Source organism: Chlamydotis macqueenii, chromosome 3, assembly GCF_036417535.1.
Source record: "Chlamydotis macqueenii isolate bChlMac1 chromosome 3, bChlMac1.mat, whole genome shotgun sequence".
Taxonomy (NCBI): Eukaryota; Metazoa; Chordata; class Aves; order Otidiformes; family Otididae; genus Chlamydotis; species Chlamydotis macqueenii.
The window spans coordinates 15,251,965-15,267,523 of NC_141558.1; the positions used below are offsets into that span (position 1 = coordinate 15,251,965).

At 40.0% G+C, this 15,559-nt stretch overlaps 1 protein-coding gene across 3 annotated transcripts in view; it reads right to left on the reverse strand.

Annotated features, from left to right (window-relative positions):
* Positions 1–2,945: 2,945 nt before the first annotated feature.
* Positions 2,946–15,559, reverse strand: part of GREB1 (growth regulating estrogen receptor binding 1) — a 59,560-nt gene continuing 46,946 nt past the window's right edge. For all 3 annotated transcript variants that reach the window (XM_086743927.1, XM_010128263.2, XM_086743925.1), the window contains exons 26-32: positions 14,433–14,637; positions 13,469–13,643; positions 12,284–12,502; positions 9,788–9,923; positions 8,298–8,498; positions 6,529–6,667; positions 2,946–4,654 (exon numbers count right to left, since the gene is read on the reverse strand). In XM_086743927.1, the coding sequence (XP_086600053.1) occupies positions 4,491–4,654; positions 6,529–6,667; positions 8,298–8,498; positions 9,788–9,923; positions 12,284–12,502; positions 13,469–13,643; positions 14,433–14,637 (1,239 nt within the window). In that variant the 3' untranslated portion in view covers positions 2,946–4,490. The remainder of the gene's footprint in view (positions 4,655–6,528; positions 6,668–8,297; positions 8,499–9,787; positions 9,924–12,283; positions 12,503–13,468; positions 13,644–14,432; positions 14,638–15,559) is intronic.

A 15,559-nucleotide genomic window follows, 5' to 3' on the forward strand; every position in this document is an offset into this window, starting at 1 on the left:
GGGGCATCTACCACCTCTCTGGGCAACCTGTTCCAGTGTTTCACCTACCTCATTGTAAAAAATGTCTTTGTTATGTCCAGTTTGAATCTACCTTCTTCTATTTTAAAACCATTACCCCTCATCCTACCACAACAGGCCCTGCTAAAGAGTTTCTGCCTGTCTTTCCTGTAGGCCCCCTTTAGGTACTGGAAGATCGCTATAAGGTCTCCCTGGAGCCTCCTCTTCTCCAGCCTGAACAGCCCCAACTCTCTCAGCCTGTCCTATCAATCCTGTTGTCTCCAAGTATAAAGAAAATTGTTAAGTTGCTGTTAACAGTGCCACTCAACCTTTTTTACAGCACCTCAGCTCATGCTGCCAGAATAATACTCCTCAGTGCGTTCAGAGTTTAAGTGCATAATCAACACAGCAATCATGTAACAAGTGTGAAGAAATTTCTTTCTGTTTACCTTGCTATGTAATCTAAATCAAACATTTCAGTTTTCTTGAGGATTTTGATCAAAACCCCATTTACATATGAAGCAGCTTTATGAAGCCTTTCTTAAAATCACGTCAGTCGAGTCCAAACTTTTTTTTTCCCACTGAGCAGGAGTTGCACTGTTATAGCCGAGACACCTTCACTCCCTCACGAAATAATACGTCAGCGATGGGCAATGTCAGCAATCGGACTAATGCCTCAAAACTCCCGGAGCTGTGTCCTCCACAACCATCTACAGTTATTTCAGGGGCTGCCAAAAGAGGACTGGAAATGTTATAAAGGCATTTGCCAATGCCCAGAACCACTGACTATTTCTTCAGGTGAAAATTGTAAAGACAAGAGGTAGAAGACAAGAGGAGTTTTACTTTTCACGAAAAGGTAATGGTACTTGGCCAGGACCTGTTGAGCTGGGTGCTCACGCCACCCACCTGAATTCCCTCTGTGATGGAAATCCTGGTTCTTTCTACTGCACACAGCCCCTGCCCCAGGGTCCTCATGCCCCAGCAAACACTTCCTACCACAGCCAGGAGCCCTGCTTGCCTCCCAGCTTCTTCCATGTTGCTTCCTCTGTTTTAGCCTCCACTTCCTTTGCTCTCCATTTTCCACTCTGTAAACCTCTCCTCTGACCCCTCCTTTGGGTTGTTTGTCTGCTACTTGAACCTCTTTCTTTTTGTGCGAGTGACACATTTTACCACAGTGTCACAGATGATACAGCTTTGAAAAGCAGACCCTTCTCAAGCAAAAAGCGAAAGCAAAAAGCAGCTGCTTTTAGATGCAGAGTGGGAGGCACAACAACAGGAGACACTTGCTAAGGAAGGATGAAATCCCTTACATCCGCTAGCGTTCAGATAATTGGTAATGCCCAGATGATTAGATGCCAGACATTAGTGCTTAAGTGCTTGTGAAGACTTGATAGTGGAGTGAGTGTGGTAAGAAGGAAAATAATATCACCTTCCCAGTGACCTTCTCTATGTTTGGATACTGTCTTTTGCAGAAGTTGAATCACCCTCTGACACACAATACAGAACACGCTAACAATACTGCCTGCAGGTGATAATAGGGGATGACTAAACCAGCAAGCATGGAAGGCACTAGAGGAGAAGGTAGAGGCTGTAAGAAATCTGTAAAAGCACGCAGGCAGTGCCTTTTGTTTTGTTTGCCACTACATTATCGAGTCAATCCATGTGATGGAGAGCTCTGTCTTCTTGTCACGTCCAAAGTCAGAAAAGAGAGACTAAAAGATCTGTGTACATAATGGACATGGGCCAAGTCTTCTCACAAAGGTCACTGGGACTGAAAGCCAGCAATTCCTTCCCACAAAAGGCAAGAGAAGAGAAGGGTGAAGCTGAGACCTGGGTTCCCAGCCCAACACATGCACCTATGGTAAACACCTACAGCACAAAGAAGTTGCAGCACAGGATGCCAGTCCCACCCAAACAGATTTGCTTTTATTTATTGTTATTATTTATTTGTATTATTGTATCACCTCAGAGTCCTAGCTGGACATGAACCCTACATTGTCCCTCTCCCTGAAAGCTTATGGTCTAAGGGAGCTTAGCCTGTAAACTAGGCCAAGGATGAAGAAACGTTTGGATGGAGCTCTGGAGAGTAGCTCTCCCTGACTGATCCACCATTAGTATTTGGCATCATGTGAACAAAATGCCATATTTTTCTACCATGTTGGGTACATAGCTGGTCATATGAAGGGAAGTAACTGCATTTTCACCACACAGTAAGTCCATATCTGCTCTTATAACAGGATGTGCTCTGAAAGACAATGGGCTGTGCAAGCAAGTTTCACCATGTACATAATCGCTTATGTATGTACTCCATGATGGAGAATGATTGCACTTGGTCACACAATAGACATACATCTGGTGTGGCCAGGTCCTGACGCCCTCTTCTGTAGACAGGATGCAGTAGGTAGGTAACTCACAGAGCAAAATGTTAACGGTGAAACAACACTCAGAAGTATGATGGTTTCAGTCCACTAGCGGCTGCATTTTGTCAAAGTTTTGAAGACTTTGCGGCAAAGGAGAATGTTAAGGAAGTATTTGATTTATTTTTATTTATTTATTATTATATACTTTAGCCTTTTTTCAGTTTCTTGGAGAAAATAGATGCCTAAAGACTTGTAAAGCAAATCTTAGGTCAAAAACACTGGGAAAGTTTACAGACATTTGATGTAAGTTGTTTAAGTGTTTGGTTACAGGAAAGGAGATTTCAACACGCTGTCTTTAATTCTGAGTTCTTGTAAAAACTCTTATTTGAGAGTTTTTGAGGCTGCACTATGCTTCAGGCCATTAAGCAGTGCTGTATTTTCTCTTGATCAGTTCAGAGCATTCCTTAATTATATTAGCTCCTTTCAGCCAACCATGTTTTTTCCCTACAAAAAAAATACTTGACAGTCGTGTACATCACCAAGACAGAAGCTCATGCACCATGAACTTTATTTATAAAGGAGGGATTAGACATGAATGTCACAATTCTTTAAAAAAGTTTAAATTAACTAACCAACTGGTGAAAACTGAACAGGTAATAATATTTACATAGGGCAATGCCCATCTTCCTTCCCAAAACTTAAAGTGAATTCTCACTCTGAAACAAGGACAATGAAATACAGAAATACACTGATTTCTAGCAGTTATGTTGTAAATAGCAATCTAAGTCTCTCAAACTTACAGAACTTACCTTTTTGCTATAAAGGAACATAAAGTAGCTCTTTGGCACAGTCATAGTGATGTCTGCATTTCAAGGCCAGTACTGTAATGGACTCAGGCCCCTAATGGCATTTCATCAGAATAAAATCAATTATCCTCTCATTGGTGTATCCAGCAAGAAAGGACTGCCCAAATATTAGAGGTCTTCTGATAATGTTTATACTTATCCCTCCTACACCTGGACTGAGTGAAGTTAACACTGATTCTATAAAGACAAACATGAAATTTGCAACTCAGAGAATACTTCCAAAAACCTAGACAAAGACTGTGATCACTGACTTCACATTTAGAGTATATAAAATACCGTGATGCCTGGTGCCATACTAGAACATGTTTTTAGATTTCCACCTGAATTCCTTAGAGATGTGATCTCCATTTTCCCACTGTTTTGAAGCACCTTGGCAAGAAAATATCCCCAGAAAATGTGTTAGGAGTGTTTCAGAAACATCTCATCTGCTATCTTGAGTGCACTGAGCCCAGCTTGAAGTCTGCAGCCAGTGCAACAATTTAATGAGAAACCAGGAAACACCACTGTTCTAGATGTAATAAGTCACTTGCAGGTCACTCTCTCCATTTGGTCTCTTCAGTTACTCAAGGTAATTTCAGTTTCAGATTTAAATGTTCTGATCTCATTTTAAAATCTACTTTCTTGACTCTTTTCCTTATAGCAATAGAACCAGATATATAATTAAGCTCTTATGCCAAGAGCCCTGTGTGGTAAAACTATCCAGTGTGGCACCTGTTCCAAAAATTAAGGCTCCAACTGAGTTTTCTCTATTTCAGAAATGCACTTTACAAATCTTCATATGAAAAGCCTACCTGGACCAATCAGTAGCAATATACTACAAAACTGTAACATTCCTGTTGCCTTGTGCCAACTGTTAGATAAATAAGACACGTAAAACAAAATCTGCCTCTAAATTTACACTTCCTATTTCTGGAACGTACAAAAGTTTTCTAAAACTCTTGCTTATGAACTTGCATGTGGTCTTTTTTGTCACAAAAGAAGTGCACTCATTGACCTCCCTTCTGATCCAAAATGATTTCCGCCATGCGGAGTAGTAAGTTTCTGCGTCTCTCCCAGGAATTACGAATGACTTCCATCAGGCAATTAAATTAGAAAAGTCACTTCAGTGTTTGGAAATATGAGTGTAAATTGTCTGATTAGATATCATTCTGACAAACAATGGAAAACAGTCCTGCTTCTGTTCAGAAAGCAGAGCCTCTCAAAAGTAATTTAATGAGCTGGTGGCAATTAGTCTCTTGTTTCATTTAGGAAATGTGTCTCCTTTCAATTAAATATGTCGCCCAGTCAGGAAGAAAAGTGGTCTGTCCTCTTTTGCATTGGCAGTCTGGAATTCATCCCGCAGTCGGAACTGCCATTCATCTTCCAGCTCTAGCCGGACCACAGTCTGGCGAAGAGAATTGCGATCCTGACAAATCACACATAGGGTGGCACCTAAGCAAATGGTTAAAAAGAAAACCACGTGAGTATTCCCTTTGTTCTCAGATCACCCAGCTCCCACCACTTCTTAGCATGTAGAACTCCACCACTTTCGCTACGGGAGTTACAAATGGGCTTGGGAGAAAATTAAGACACTCATGTAGGGCTGAGGAGAGCTATGTTCAGCTCCCTATTTATCAGGGTCTTCTGATGCAACTTGAGTTATCTAGTATTCATCTAGTAAATGGGATTAACAATGCATTCCCTACTCTTTGGGGTAAGGAAGGGTAAAACTGTCAGGTCTAAGGAGGTGGTGATGGGCCCTGGCAGAAAACAAAGTAAAGTGCTACATCCATTACTGTTCTACCCCTACTGATCATTACCTTGCTGAGTGAAACCCTCAGCTGGCAAAACACTTACACCACAAGTCAATCACCATAATGTCTGACTCTTTGTGCTTTGCTGACCAGAAATGGTCTAAACATGTCCTTAAAACTAATCCCAAAGGTCAGCACTTTTTGGATTGGTAAACTAATGTGCTGGCAAAGACCATACTGGTCTGTATGGCTACAGACACAGGCAAATCCAGATTGCCAGAGTAAGAAATATATTTTATTAAACAATATCAACTGTCTTGACTGGCATGCTGATACCATTTTAACTTGTATGCATGATTTCCTGGCTTCTGAGAATAGTGCTCAATTAAGAGGAAACAATTAGCTTGCCAGCATTCAGTAATCTGAATGAGAGATGATGAAGTAAGTGGAAATGCCCAAGACAAAAAAAAAAAAAAAACGAAACTGGAAATGTAATAAAAAAAACCAAGACAGACAGTTGTGTGGTGTTTAATGCTGGGTGGGTGTTTAATGTGGCGGGTTAGAAAATCAAGTTTCCTGCCAAGGGAGATGGAGAAATCTCAAATCAAATACACTTGGTGCTACATGCTACAAATATTGTCTGGTTTATCCAAAATGAAATGGATTGATAGCCTCTGGGTACTCAAAAAATGCAGTACAAACACACTGCTTTCATTTGCAGTTACTCTGATCACCTTGTTAGAGAAACTACAGGCTGGTTAAAACATGGACAGTGCTCCAGAACGAGCACAGACACCGGCACTCGTGGCTTCAGTGGGGTGTGCAGGTAAAAGCCCTGTACACCCCAGTCTGCACTTTGCTACACAAACCTACATGGAACTGTGTTAACTGCAACAAAAAGCACAGCAGTTCCTAACAACTCTGCCTGTTTCAGGAAGGCATTTGCCACAGTGTTCTCCCTCCAGTGACAGTTGTAGCTGTGAGTGGAACAAATCCCCAGAGCGCTAAATGCCTGAGATAGGAGCAGAACAATCTCAAAGAAGTTTGCAATGTGACTGCCTGCAATACAAATGGAAGTTATTTGTCTGCACTGCTGTCCATCATTATAAGGACTACGTGGAGAAACTGGTTATTAGGAATAAATTAAATGAGCCAGCTTCTATTTCCAAGGATTGTAAACAGATTTTGATGGAGGCTTGTCCATCACCTATTTTCTATCAAAAATTAGAAAACCTGCAACAACACAATAGGTAAATGTTTAATACATACATCTTAAATACTCGATTTTCAGACATAAAGGAGTTATGCATCCACACTAGGCATAATGAAATAGATCTGTCATTCCTCCCCACTTACAAATCCGCAGAACTTACAGCACTGTTATATTCCAGTTTACTACAGTACAGAGCCAGCATGATCAAGGATCAAAGATGCATGGGATGTATAAAGACAAATATGAACACATGCACATACATATAGATGCATGTATATTTTCACACAAAATACATTTTTTCCCCAAGTTGCCAGAGACCAGGTCATATAATTCTCTGTAATAAAATTATTGCAGCTTACCTTTAAGAAAATGAAACTTCTTCAAAAAGCTAGCTACAACAAAGGAGTCACAGAGGTATAGCAGGAGACCACTGAATGTCAAACCAGAGGAACTGATATTCAGCGAGTGAGGCCGAGAACTCACGTAGCAAACTGCAATCTGATTTGGAGAGGAAAATTTTTGGAGAGGAAAAAAAAATCACATTTTTCAAGCTTCTGTATAAAGCTAAGGCTTGATATCAAGCTTTCAATATTTGCACTTGGTTCAAATTCAGACTTGCTTTCCAACTTCAAATATTGTGATCTTTATAGTTCCTTCCTAAACATCCCTCTACTTGTTAAAAACTTACATTAAAGCACTATTCATAACAATGTATTAGTGGTTCCTATTCATTACTACTATTATCATGAGTTTTAGAGATTATAGGGTTTGAAAGCTGCAGTAACAATAGCTCCCCACAACCACAACACTGTGAACAGCACAGTTTATCTAGACACATCAATATAGGAACTGTGCAGTTGGACATGAAAAGAACCCTTTAGAAACGCCTAATTCGGTTAACATTGTGATAGGATTACTCAAGTCAGTAGAATTGTACAGATACATAAATGTGCAAGCTTTTCTCTTGTCTACTTTTGTTTTATGGCTTCTCCCCAAATCCACTAGGAACCGGGAATATTTACAGCACTCTTTCAGGATTTATAAATTAAAATTAAGGAATCTTCCACACAAGGCTTTGTTTCAAAAGTGCCTTTGTACTACTTAGTTGGGGCAGTCCCTCATCTGGCATAAATCAGCATGATTTGGTGAAGGAAGGTTGACCCACAGCAACTGAGACTCTGGCCCAGGCTGACTATATTTATCCATATTCCTTCAATCCTATTGTATCATATTCCAGCTCAGGTAACAATTCCAGAACCAAATTGAACTAATTTCATGTGCTGAATGGGTTAGAGCTGAAAGGATGCGATGGACAAAGACAATAACAGTACAATGCCCTTCCACAGAGTTTGTTTTTCCAAACATGGTGGGAACATAGACCTGTAAGAGCTCAGCCAGAAAGGAAACCAAAAGATACAGTTCGAAATGTTCTGGGAGCAGCATATATGGGAAGGTCATTACACAGCTATTTTGGTAAAGTTTAGTAAATCCAGCAAGACTGAATTTCATTTAGTCCTTTTTCACCTCAGGTGAAAAGGTAAAACCAGTTTCTCTCTCTTGAACATCACCACCTTAGTATCACACTTCTATCCAATTTACATCTGAGTTTCAGTATGACCTTGGCTTTAAATCCAGACTCATCAGAGAGAGTGAACAGCTCCTGAGATCTAATGTCAGCTTCTCCCATTCCGAACGGTTTTTGGTATTTGCTTCTCTGCCTCAGCTTATCAGTCAAAAGTGAACTAAAATATTTGTATTTTGAAGTGCTTTCTAAGGGCTAGCAAGTATTTGTAAAACACTTGTGAAAGAAATTTGCTGTAGGAAGGGCCAAATTATAGCAGACTGAAAACACTTCTTAAAGAAAAATGTGTTCTGTGTTAATTCAGAATCTAATATAACTCACAGACTATATTAGCATTTAGGACAACTCTGGTATTATTCTCCATGTACTTTATTTGAAGCCTTTAATAATATCTCTATGGGATTAAGAATTTGATTTTAACATTATAGGGATCTAATAGAATTCTCCAAAGGCTGTGTAACTGTCATTAAGGAATGCATCAATGGACTCATCCAAAACATAGCCTATGCATTTCTAGAGCTGCTTGAAGATTATTTTGTTCAGTACCTGTGGTCCTAAGTTAAGGTAACAGTCCACAGATAGCACTGGATGGCTATAATTCTTCAGTGAGAGAGGGAAGAAGCGATGGCTGTGATACTGGAGGTATTTTTCAAGGAGCAACTGAGCAGGTGCTGCCAAGAAGGTATGCTTGCTGTCAGGAGCACAAATGTACTGAGCAGGGGAGACTGAAACTGGAGTGTCAGATACCTATGAGGAAAAAATATTTCTGGTACAGATCAATCCTGATCAGTGAAGTTGTACTTATCTGAATTTTGGTTTGTACAAAACATATCTCTATCCTACAAATCTAAGATTTATATAAGAAGCAAAATCATTCAGACAAAAGTATCTGCTACCAAAAAAGTTTCAGAGTTTCACAGAATTATATTTGTATTTATGGAGTCTTTGAACCCATAGTAAGCCTACATATGAAGTCATGTGAAGATGAGCAATTCAACAGCTATAGATAAAAAACTCAGAGTGAATGGTTATTTGGATTGTAAAGAGACATTTTATCTGGTTTTTAAACTTTTTAAGGAAAGGTGCACTTATGCCAAGAATATTGTGGATTTCAAAAAGAAATTTTAAAAATAAAAAAAAACACATAGCAGATATACATCATTACTGGCAACTGGTGACGCACCAAAATATCTCAGCTCTCCTGGTTACAGGGTGTTGTAGTTTAGCCCCACTGGGGACCAAGCTATGCAGTTTTTCACTCACACTCCCACCCTCCAAGGGAATAGGGAGACATAACATAACAAAAAGGCTTGAGGTTTGAGATAAGGACAGGGAGAGATCAATTCAAGTTACCACTGTGGGCAAAACAGACTCGACTTGGGAAAAACTATTTCAATTTATTATCAGTAAAAGCAAAGCAGGATAATGAGAGAGAACAAAAACAACTTCCCCCCACCCCTCCCTCTTTTCAGGCTTAACATTATTTCTGCCTCCTGCGCCCCCTCAAGCAGCACAGCAGGGAAGAGGGAATGGGGATTATGGTCAGTTCATCACATGTCGCTTTTCCACCGCTCCTTCCTCCTCGGGGGAAGAACTCCTCACACTGCTCCCCTGCTCCAGCGTGGGGTCCCTCCCACTGGCCACAGTCCTTTGTGAAACTGCTCCAGCACAGGTTGTTTTTCCACGGGGTGCAGTCTCTCTGGAGTCTGAGTCTCTCTGAAGGCTCATGCCTTCCCCTCTCTGCCCCTACTTCTGCTTCTTCACTTTTTTTCTCTTTTTTTTTTTTTTTTTTTTTTTTTTTCCCTTCTTAAATACATTATCACAGAGGCTTTCTCACTGTCACCAATTGGCTTGGCCCTGGCCAGTGGCAGGTCTGCCCTAGACCCAGCTGAGTCCACTGGACAAAGGGGAAACTTCTAGCAGCTTCTTGCAGAAGCTTCCACTGTAGCCCTCCCCATTACACAAAACTAGGACACAGAGTACAAAAAAGGAAAACAGAATTTTAAGAACAATGAAACAGAAGTCTCAGTTCCCACCTTAGACTTAATGTGGAAGGATCGCTGTCCTCCTACTGCAATTTGCTTTTTCATGACGCTGAAGTGATTGAACCGACAGATGAGAAGGCCAGCACTGTGGACGCGCAAGTTGAAGTCAACATCATCACACGTAAATCTGGAAAGAATAAAATCACAGCAGTTCAGAGGAATGTTTCCCATCACACACTAACATAGCAAGCTAAATACAAGCACTCAGGGTGTTTGATCAGCACCGTAGAAAGGACAAGTGTCACACATAGTGACCCTCCACCAGTGCCTATCAGTCAGAGAAAGAGGCTTCAGCTTTGTCACAATAAACTAGGTTAGAATGAGTTTAAGAAGATCAGAACGAGGGAGGGAACCACTTAAGGAGGGAAAAGCCCAGAAACACAGAGGAAAGTGGAAGGAGAAATGTATTAAATTGCCAGGGAAAAGATCTAGGAATTAAATTATTTTCTTTGCTTTTTGCTCCAGTAATACAGACATAGAAAATAGCTATGTATGTTAGTACCCCAAATAAGGTCAAGGAAATTAATTCCTTTGACTTCCAAAGAAATGGATGAGACCTTACATTTGATTTGTCAAATACACAGAGGTTTCTGGCTACTCTTTTTTTTTCTCTTAGAATACGAATATTTAGTAAATGTTTCAATGTTCCTCTACAGAAATAATATCATTTTACATTAGAGACAAAAACTAATTGAAGACAAAGAATCTTTTTTTTAATAAAACAGAACTGCTGAGATATAGGAATAAATTAAGCAGAATGAGGCCAAACACCCCTGAGCTAAATTTGACCCATTTTAAAAATAAGATGGAACAGAATAAAAGGTAAACCTCTAAAGCTGACTAAATTCAAATACTCTGGCCTTTGGGAAATTCAGACTCAGTTGTCCATTTTGAACTTATATATTACACAGCAAACAGGACGATGTGCAAACAGCAGAACCAGTGAATTAACATCCCAGGCTTGGATTTAAGAGAGCTGAGCAATTACTGCAAGAGTCAACAACAGTGAGAAACATGGCATATAAACATGGCATATAATCATAGGTTTTTAAAATCTTGCCTTTGATCTTAGTAATATTTACATGGATATTTGCTATTCCTGACTGCCAGTGTCTCTGTGCTTTAAAATGTACCTTTTTCCTTGCCAGCCCAGGCTTGGAATGTCATACAATACCTGTTCAGGCTCAGCAGCACCCACACAGAGAATTACAGTGAGCCACGCATGGTTTAAAGGTACAAGCAGGAAGCGGGTGGTGTGATCTGGCGTTCCTGACATTTTAACATTGCTGCCTGTACTCATATAATTTTGCTTTATTGTCATTCTCTTCATTAGCCCTTCATGATGCTTCATAAGGTAATACAGTTAGACAGCCTGGGAGCACAGTTCTGGATTAGGAAATGCATGGGAGCAATTTTAAAATGCTGGTTTAAAGTGTCAGGCTAGTGGAGATGATAGAAATTTAGGTCATCTGTTTATCTGTAGAATAATGAAAGCAGAAGTGCTTCCCTGCAGTTATAAGTAAACTTGGACTTCAAGAGACATCTTCCTGAGATAGGAGAGTTCTTCTGAGAAGTACAGTGACTGATGTTCAGTTACCTAAGTCTAGGTGTGTAGAGCCATTTTAGATTACCTGGGGTATCCCACCTAGCTTACAGAAAAACACCTGTAGATTTCATCTCATACCTGTCAGCCCCAAATGGACATCTTGCATATTCTGAGGTGTTTAAAGACCACCTTTAGCCAAGTGAATCCCACCTCTAGTGATAACTACCTCATCTTGTTGTAATAAATGCTTGTCTCTCAGAAATGGGGCCAAAACCACAGTTTATTTCACATAGATCAGTGAAATTCTGTGAGATCATGTACCTTGTGAATACAGTTCTGGTAACTGTGGTAATATTGTGTATGACAATATTATAATCTGATATTGTGGCACAATAAATGAAAAGGTGAGATTTCTAAGACAGGTCAATGTGAGAAACAACCACCAATGTTAACAAAGTTTATTGATTCCTTTCTTCTGATTGTCCTGATGAGCACACATGCAGTATGCTCCAGTGTTGTGCTACTCTGGGTAAAAAGCCCAGTTCTATCTCAATTCCCTGTCAGAACAAGACTTGGTTATGCACCATTCAGCCATATACCCCTGTTTCCTTTGGAAGGGAGCACAAATAAGTGGGTAGAAGGGGAAGTACAGTATTTACCAAAAGGCCACTTGGACTAAACAACTGGGAGACCAGTACTGCAGGGCACGCTGCTGAGTGTGTCTACCCTGTAACTCAGATATGACTGTCTTGCTTGGAACCATGGAAATTAATGTATTTTTCCAACTGCTGGCAATTTGGGGAGGATCTGAACCATCAGTAAGAAAACAAAATCTGTCTGCATCCCATTAACAACGTACCCCCAAAATCAACAGGAACTTTTGCAAAACTTCCTTTATTTGTTTCACTACCTCTATCAAAACATGCTGCTGAGTCACTTACCTGTTCTGATTGTACTGTACATTCTGTGTCAGATCGACATTCAGCATGATGAAATCATGCACATGGCAGCAGGAGAATGGTTCCTTGATCTCAGCAGTGTTTGTTTTACTGGACCATTTCCTCATCCCAATTAAGGCATAGTGAGTGACATTGGGAGTTGCTTCAATATTTTGCAGAATTTGCTTCAAGGAAACATTCCTTTCAGTCCACGTATAGTCACTACAATAATTATGAAAATGTGTTCATTTTTCAGTATATACAAAATATTCAGAATCTCATTCAGCTGAAGAGCAATTCTTAAGAGTCAAAAGTAATTACGAGTATCAGATAGATAACTTCAGTGTTGTCTTACTTTACTGCAACTTTTTGTCTCTCATTCTAATCAAAACTTAAAATTAACTAGTTCTTATGTGGTGGGGACTGGTATGAGCGATCTGAAACTTAGCCTGGATCTTTCAAAATATTCACTCAGATACGTAAACTTTTAAAGTTGTGTGGATAACGTTCCGAATGACCCTGGGAGGGTTGCTCACTTTGTGCCATAATTTAAGTGCAAAGTATAAGATTCTCCTAGCCCACCCCTAGAGTCCATAAATCTTTTTTTTTCACTGAGTTGAGTTCTCTTTGAAGATTTGCTGTAAATCCTGCATAGCACCATTGTGTAAATAGATGAAAATATCTAGTACTAACAATGTTCTGAAGTAATGAAAACAAAAATACTTGTTTGGGGATTTGGGAAGCTAATGAAGGAGCCATACAGACTGGGATTGACAAAAGAGTCAGAGGAAATCAGCTGCAAAATTTGCACAGAAATGTTTTTTAGCTTCCTTAGGAAAATATTGTTAAAAAACGTACGTGTGAATGTCTATGCTTGCCCAGTGTATCAGGGACTGCTTACAGAGTCTGAAATCTGCAGTCCAAGTAACGCCAGTTTGAACTGGAGTCAAGATATACAGCAGAAGCTGCAGGCCACTTAAATCCTCAGGGGACAGGAATGAGAAACACGTACTAAACTATGTGCTATGCAAAGGCAGATATCTAGGGAAAATACTTCTCTTGTTACGCAATTATTATTCTCTGCTTGTACAGAGTAAAAGTTGTGGTATATCAAACATAATTTCAAAACTGATATGTAGTGAAAGGTTAAAAGAGATCAGCTGAAAAAGCATATATTTCTCTATTTACCTTTTCCTATCTCCTGAACAGTCAACTTCTACAGCATTCCACATAACACAGGAGTCATCTGAAATGACAATGAAAGGCCAAATATCCTGGGGTTTTATCCCCAGCTCCTCTTGCCGATTTCGTTCAAGCTCCAAGTTATGATAAGACAACTCTTTTATCAGGAAGTGTGCAGCACCTGAAACCAAGGACATAAACCATCAGATTAAAAGTAGGGGCAGAAATTGTTTGCTTTTCACTTGGAAGCCTTTTGAAGTGAATATTCTGCAGACTAGGATATGAATCACTCTGAAGATTTTAACACTCAAACACTCCCCAGAGGCAACTTACTTTGTCCTTTAGGGACCTATAGGACCCCACTGGGAAGCACAAAAAATGAATCCTGACTTCTGTGGTAAAGATTTGTTAGTGACTTAGGGGTTTAGTGACTGATTCTTTTAACCTGATAGATATTTGGCTCCCCGAGTATCTCTTAGTGCAAACATATAGAGATGTTGATTCATCAACTGAATAGCATGGGAACCATTTTCCCTGACAATCTACTTTGAGTGTTTGTCACTAGTGCAGTCTATAAGTTGTTTCAGCAGTAAAAGCAAGGTGCTGAATATTTCACAGATATTATTGTAGCAGAACCTACCTAAGAGATGTACTGAATCAGTACATCACTGCCTATGCAAATATTACATAACTTATTTCCAGGAGGAAACAGAGTAGGTAACTCCATGTGAGTTAACACCCTCAACTCCCTTTAAAATCAACAGAGGAGAGTAAGTATTTCTAGGGCGCAATTCAGCTGGCTTGTTTTAGGTGATTTGGATAAGTGAATCGCATCAACTGTGACACATTGTTTTCAGAGAGAATCCAGATAACCAGATCAGATATGTGTCTACATTTCACCATTGAGTAACATCACCCTGAGGGCCCAAGTCATGTGTCTGCATTTGCTGGAACTTTTTGTTATACTTACCTACACCTGCACTGTTGAAAATGCTTGGAAGAACAAGCATGATGTGGTTGGGCCAATACTTCTTATATATGGCCATTTCATATTCCTTGACAACTAAAACATGCAGATGACTGGCTCCATCCATTGCATGATATAAATTGAAAAGTCCGTGTTCATGACGACCAGTGGTGGGCGTAAAAGTAGGGCTTTTTATGTAATCTTCACTCTGTAAATAGAAAGAAGTGTGAGTTTCTGTGTTAAGCTGGAGGATGTTTACACAAAGAGAACCAGATCCTTCAGAAGAATAAATCAGATTTACTGACACTGGACAAACTGCTACATTTTAAATAAGCTTAATAAAAAAATAAGCAACTTTTATAAGAGTTGGGAAAAAGATAACTTTAACATTTAGCTTATTCGACTGGTGAGAGTGTGGTGGACTGGATAGGACTGCCAACATTGACCTGCCAAGTGCACAGGGACCTTGGGGCTAGATCTGGAAAAGGATTTATGTTCATATGACATAAGAGGGTAAGAAAGACCTTACTCTAAAACTGCAGTACAACCCTTCTGACAGGCTATCACCCATTGCACCCAAGCACTAGGTGCTTCCAAGTTTGACAGTAGAGCTTCCGAGAGCTCTGTTTCTGCAGACACCCAGGACTGTTCCAGTCTGGGCAACTGATTTTAGACTGGTTCCTGCTAAGGTCATTAAGGACCCAGAATGAAAGTGTGCCTCTTTATAGAGGCTCTCCAAAGTCCTCACAATTAAGCACTCCAGACTTAAAACTGACAGAGTACAAAATGGTGCATTTGATGTCAATGGAGTTCACAAAAGGGGATTTAAAGTGGAGAAAGAAAAATATTTCATAATGGTTTAATAATATAGGTTTATATCCCACAGCACTTTTCAAGCTTGTAGCAAGATTGCAGGCACCATTTTGGAGCAAGTGAACAGAAAAAGAAGCAAAGGAAGAATAAATGGTTTTGGCAAAGCCTCAGAGCAGGTCAATGGTAAAAGCACGACAAGAATCCACAAGGACGCAGTGTACAGTTCTGACCACGTAGCCAAGCAGAAGTTTACTGGGTGAGCAAGAGCAGGTTTTGCCCTCACATTGCACAGCTGCTGTCGTGTGGCTGCCTGGGTT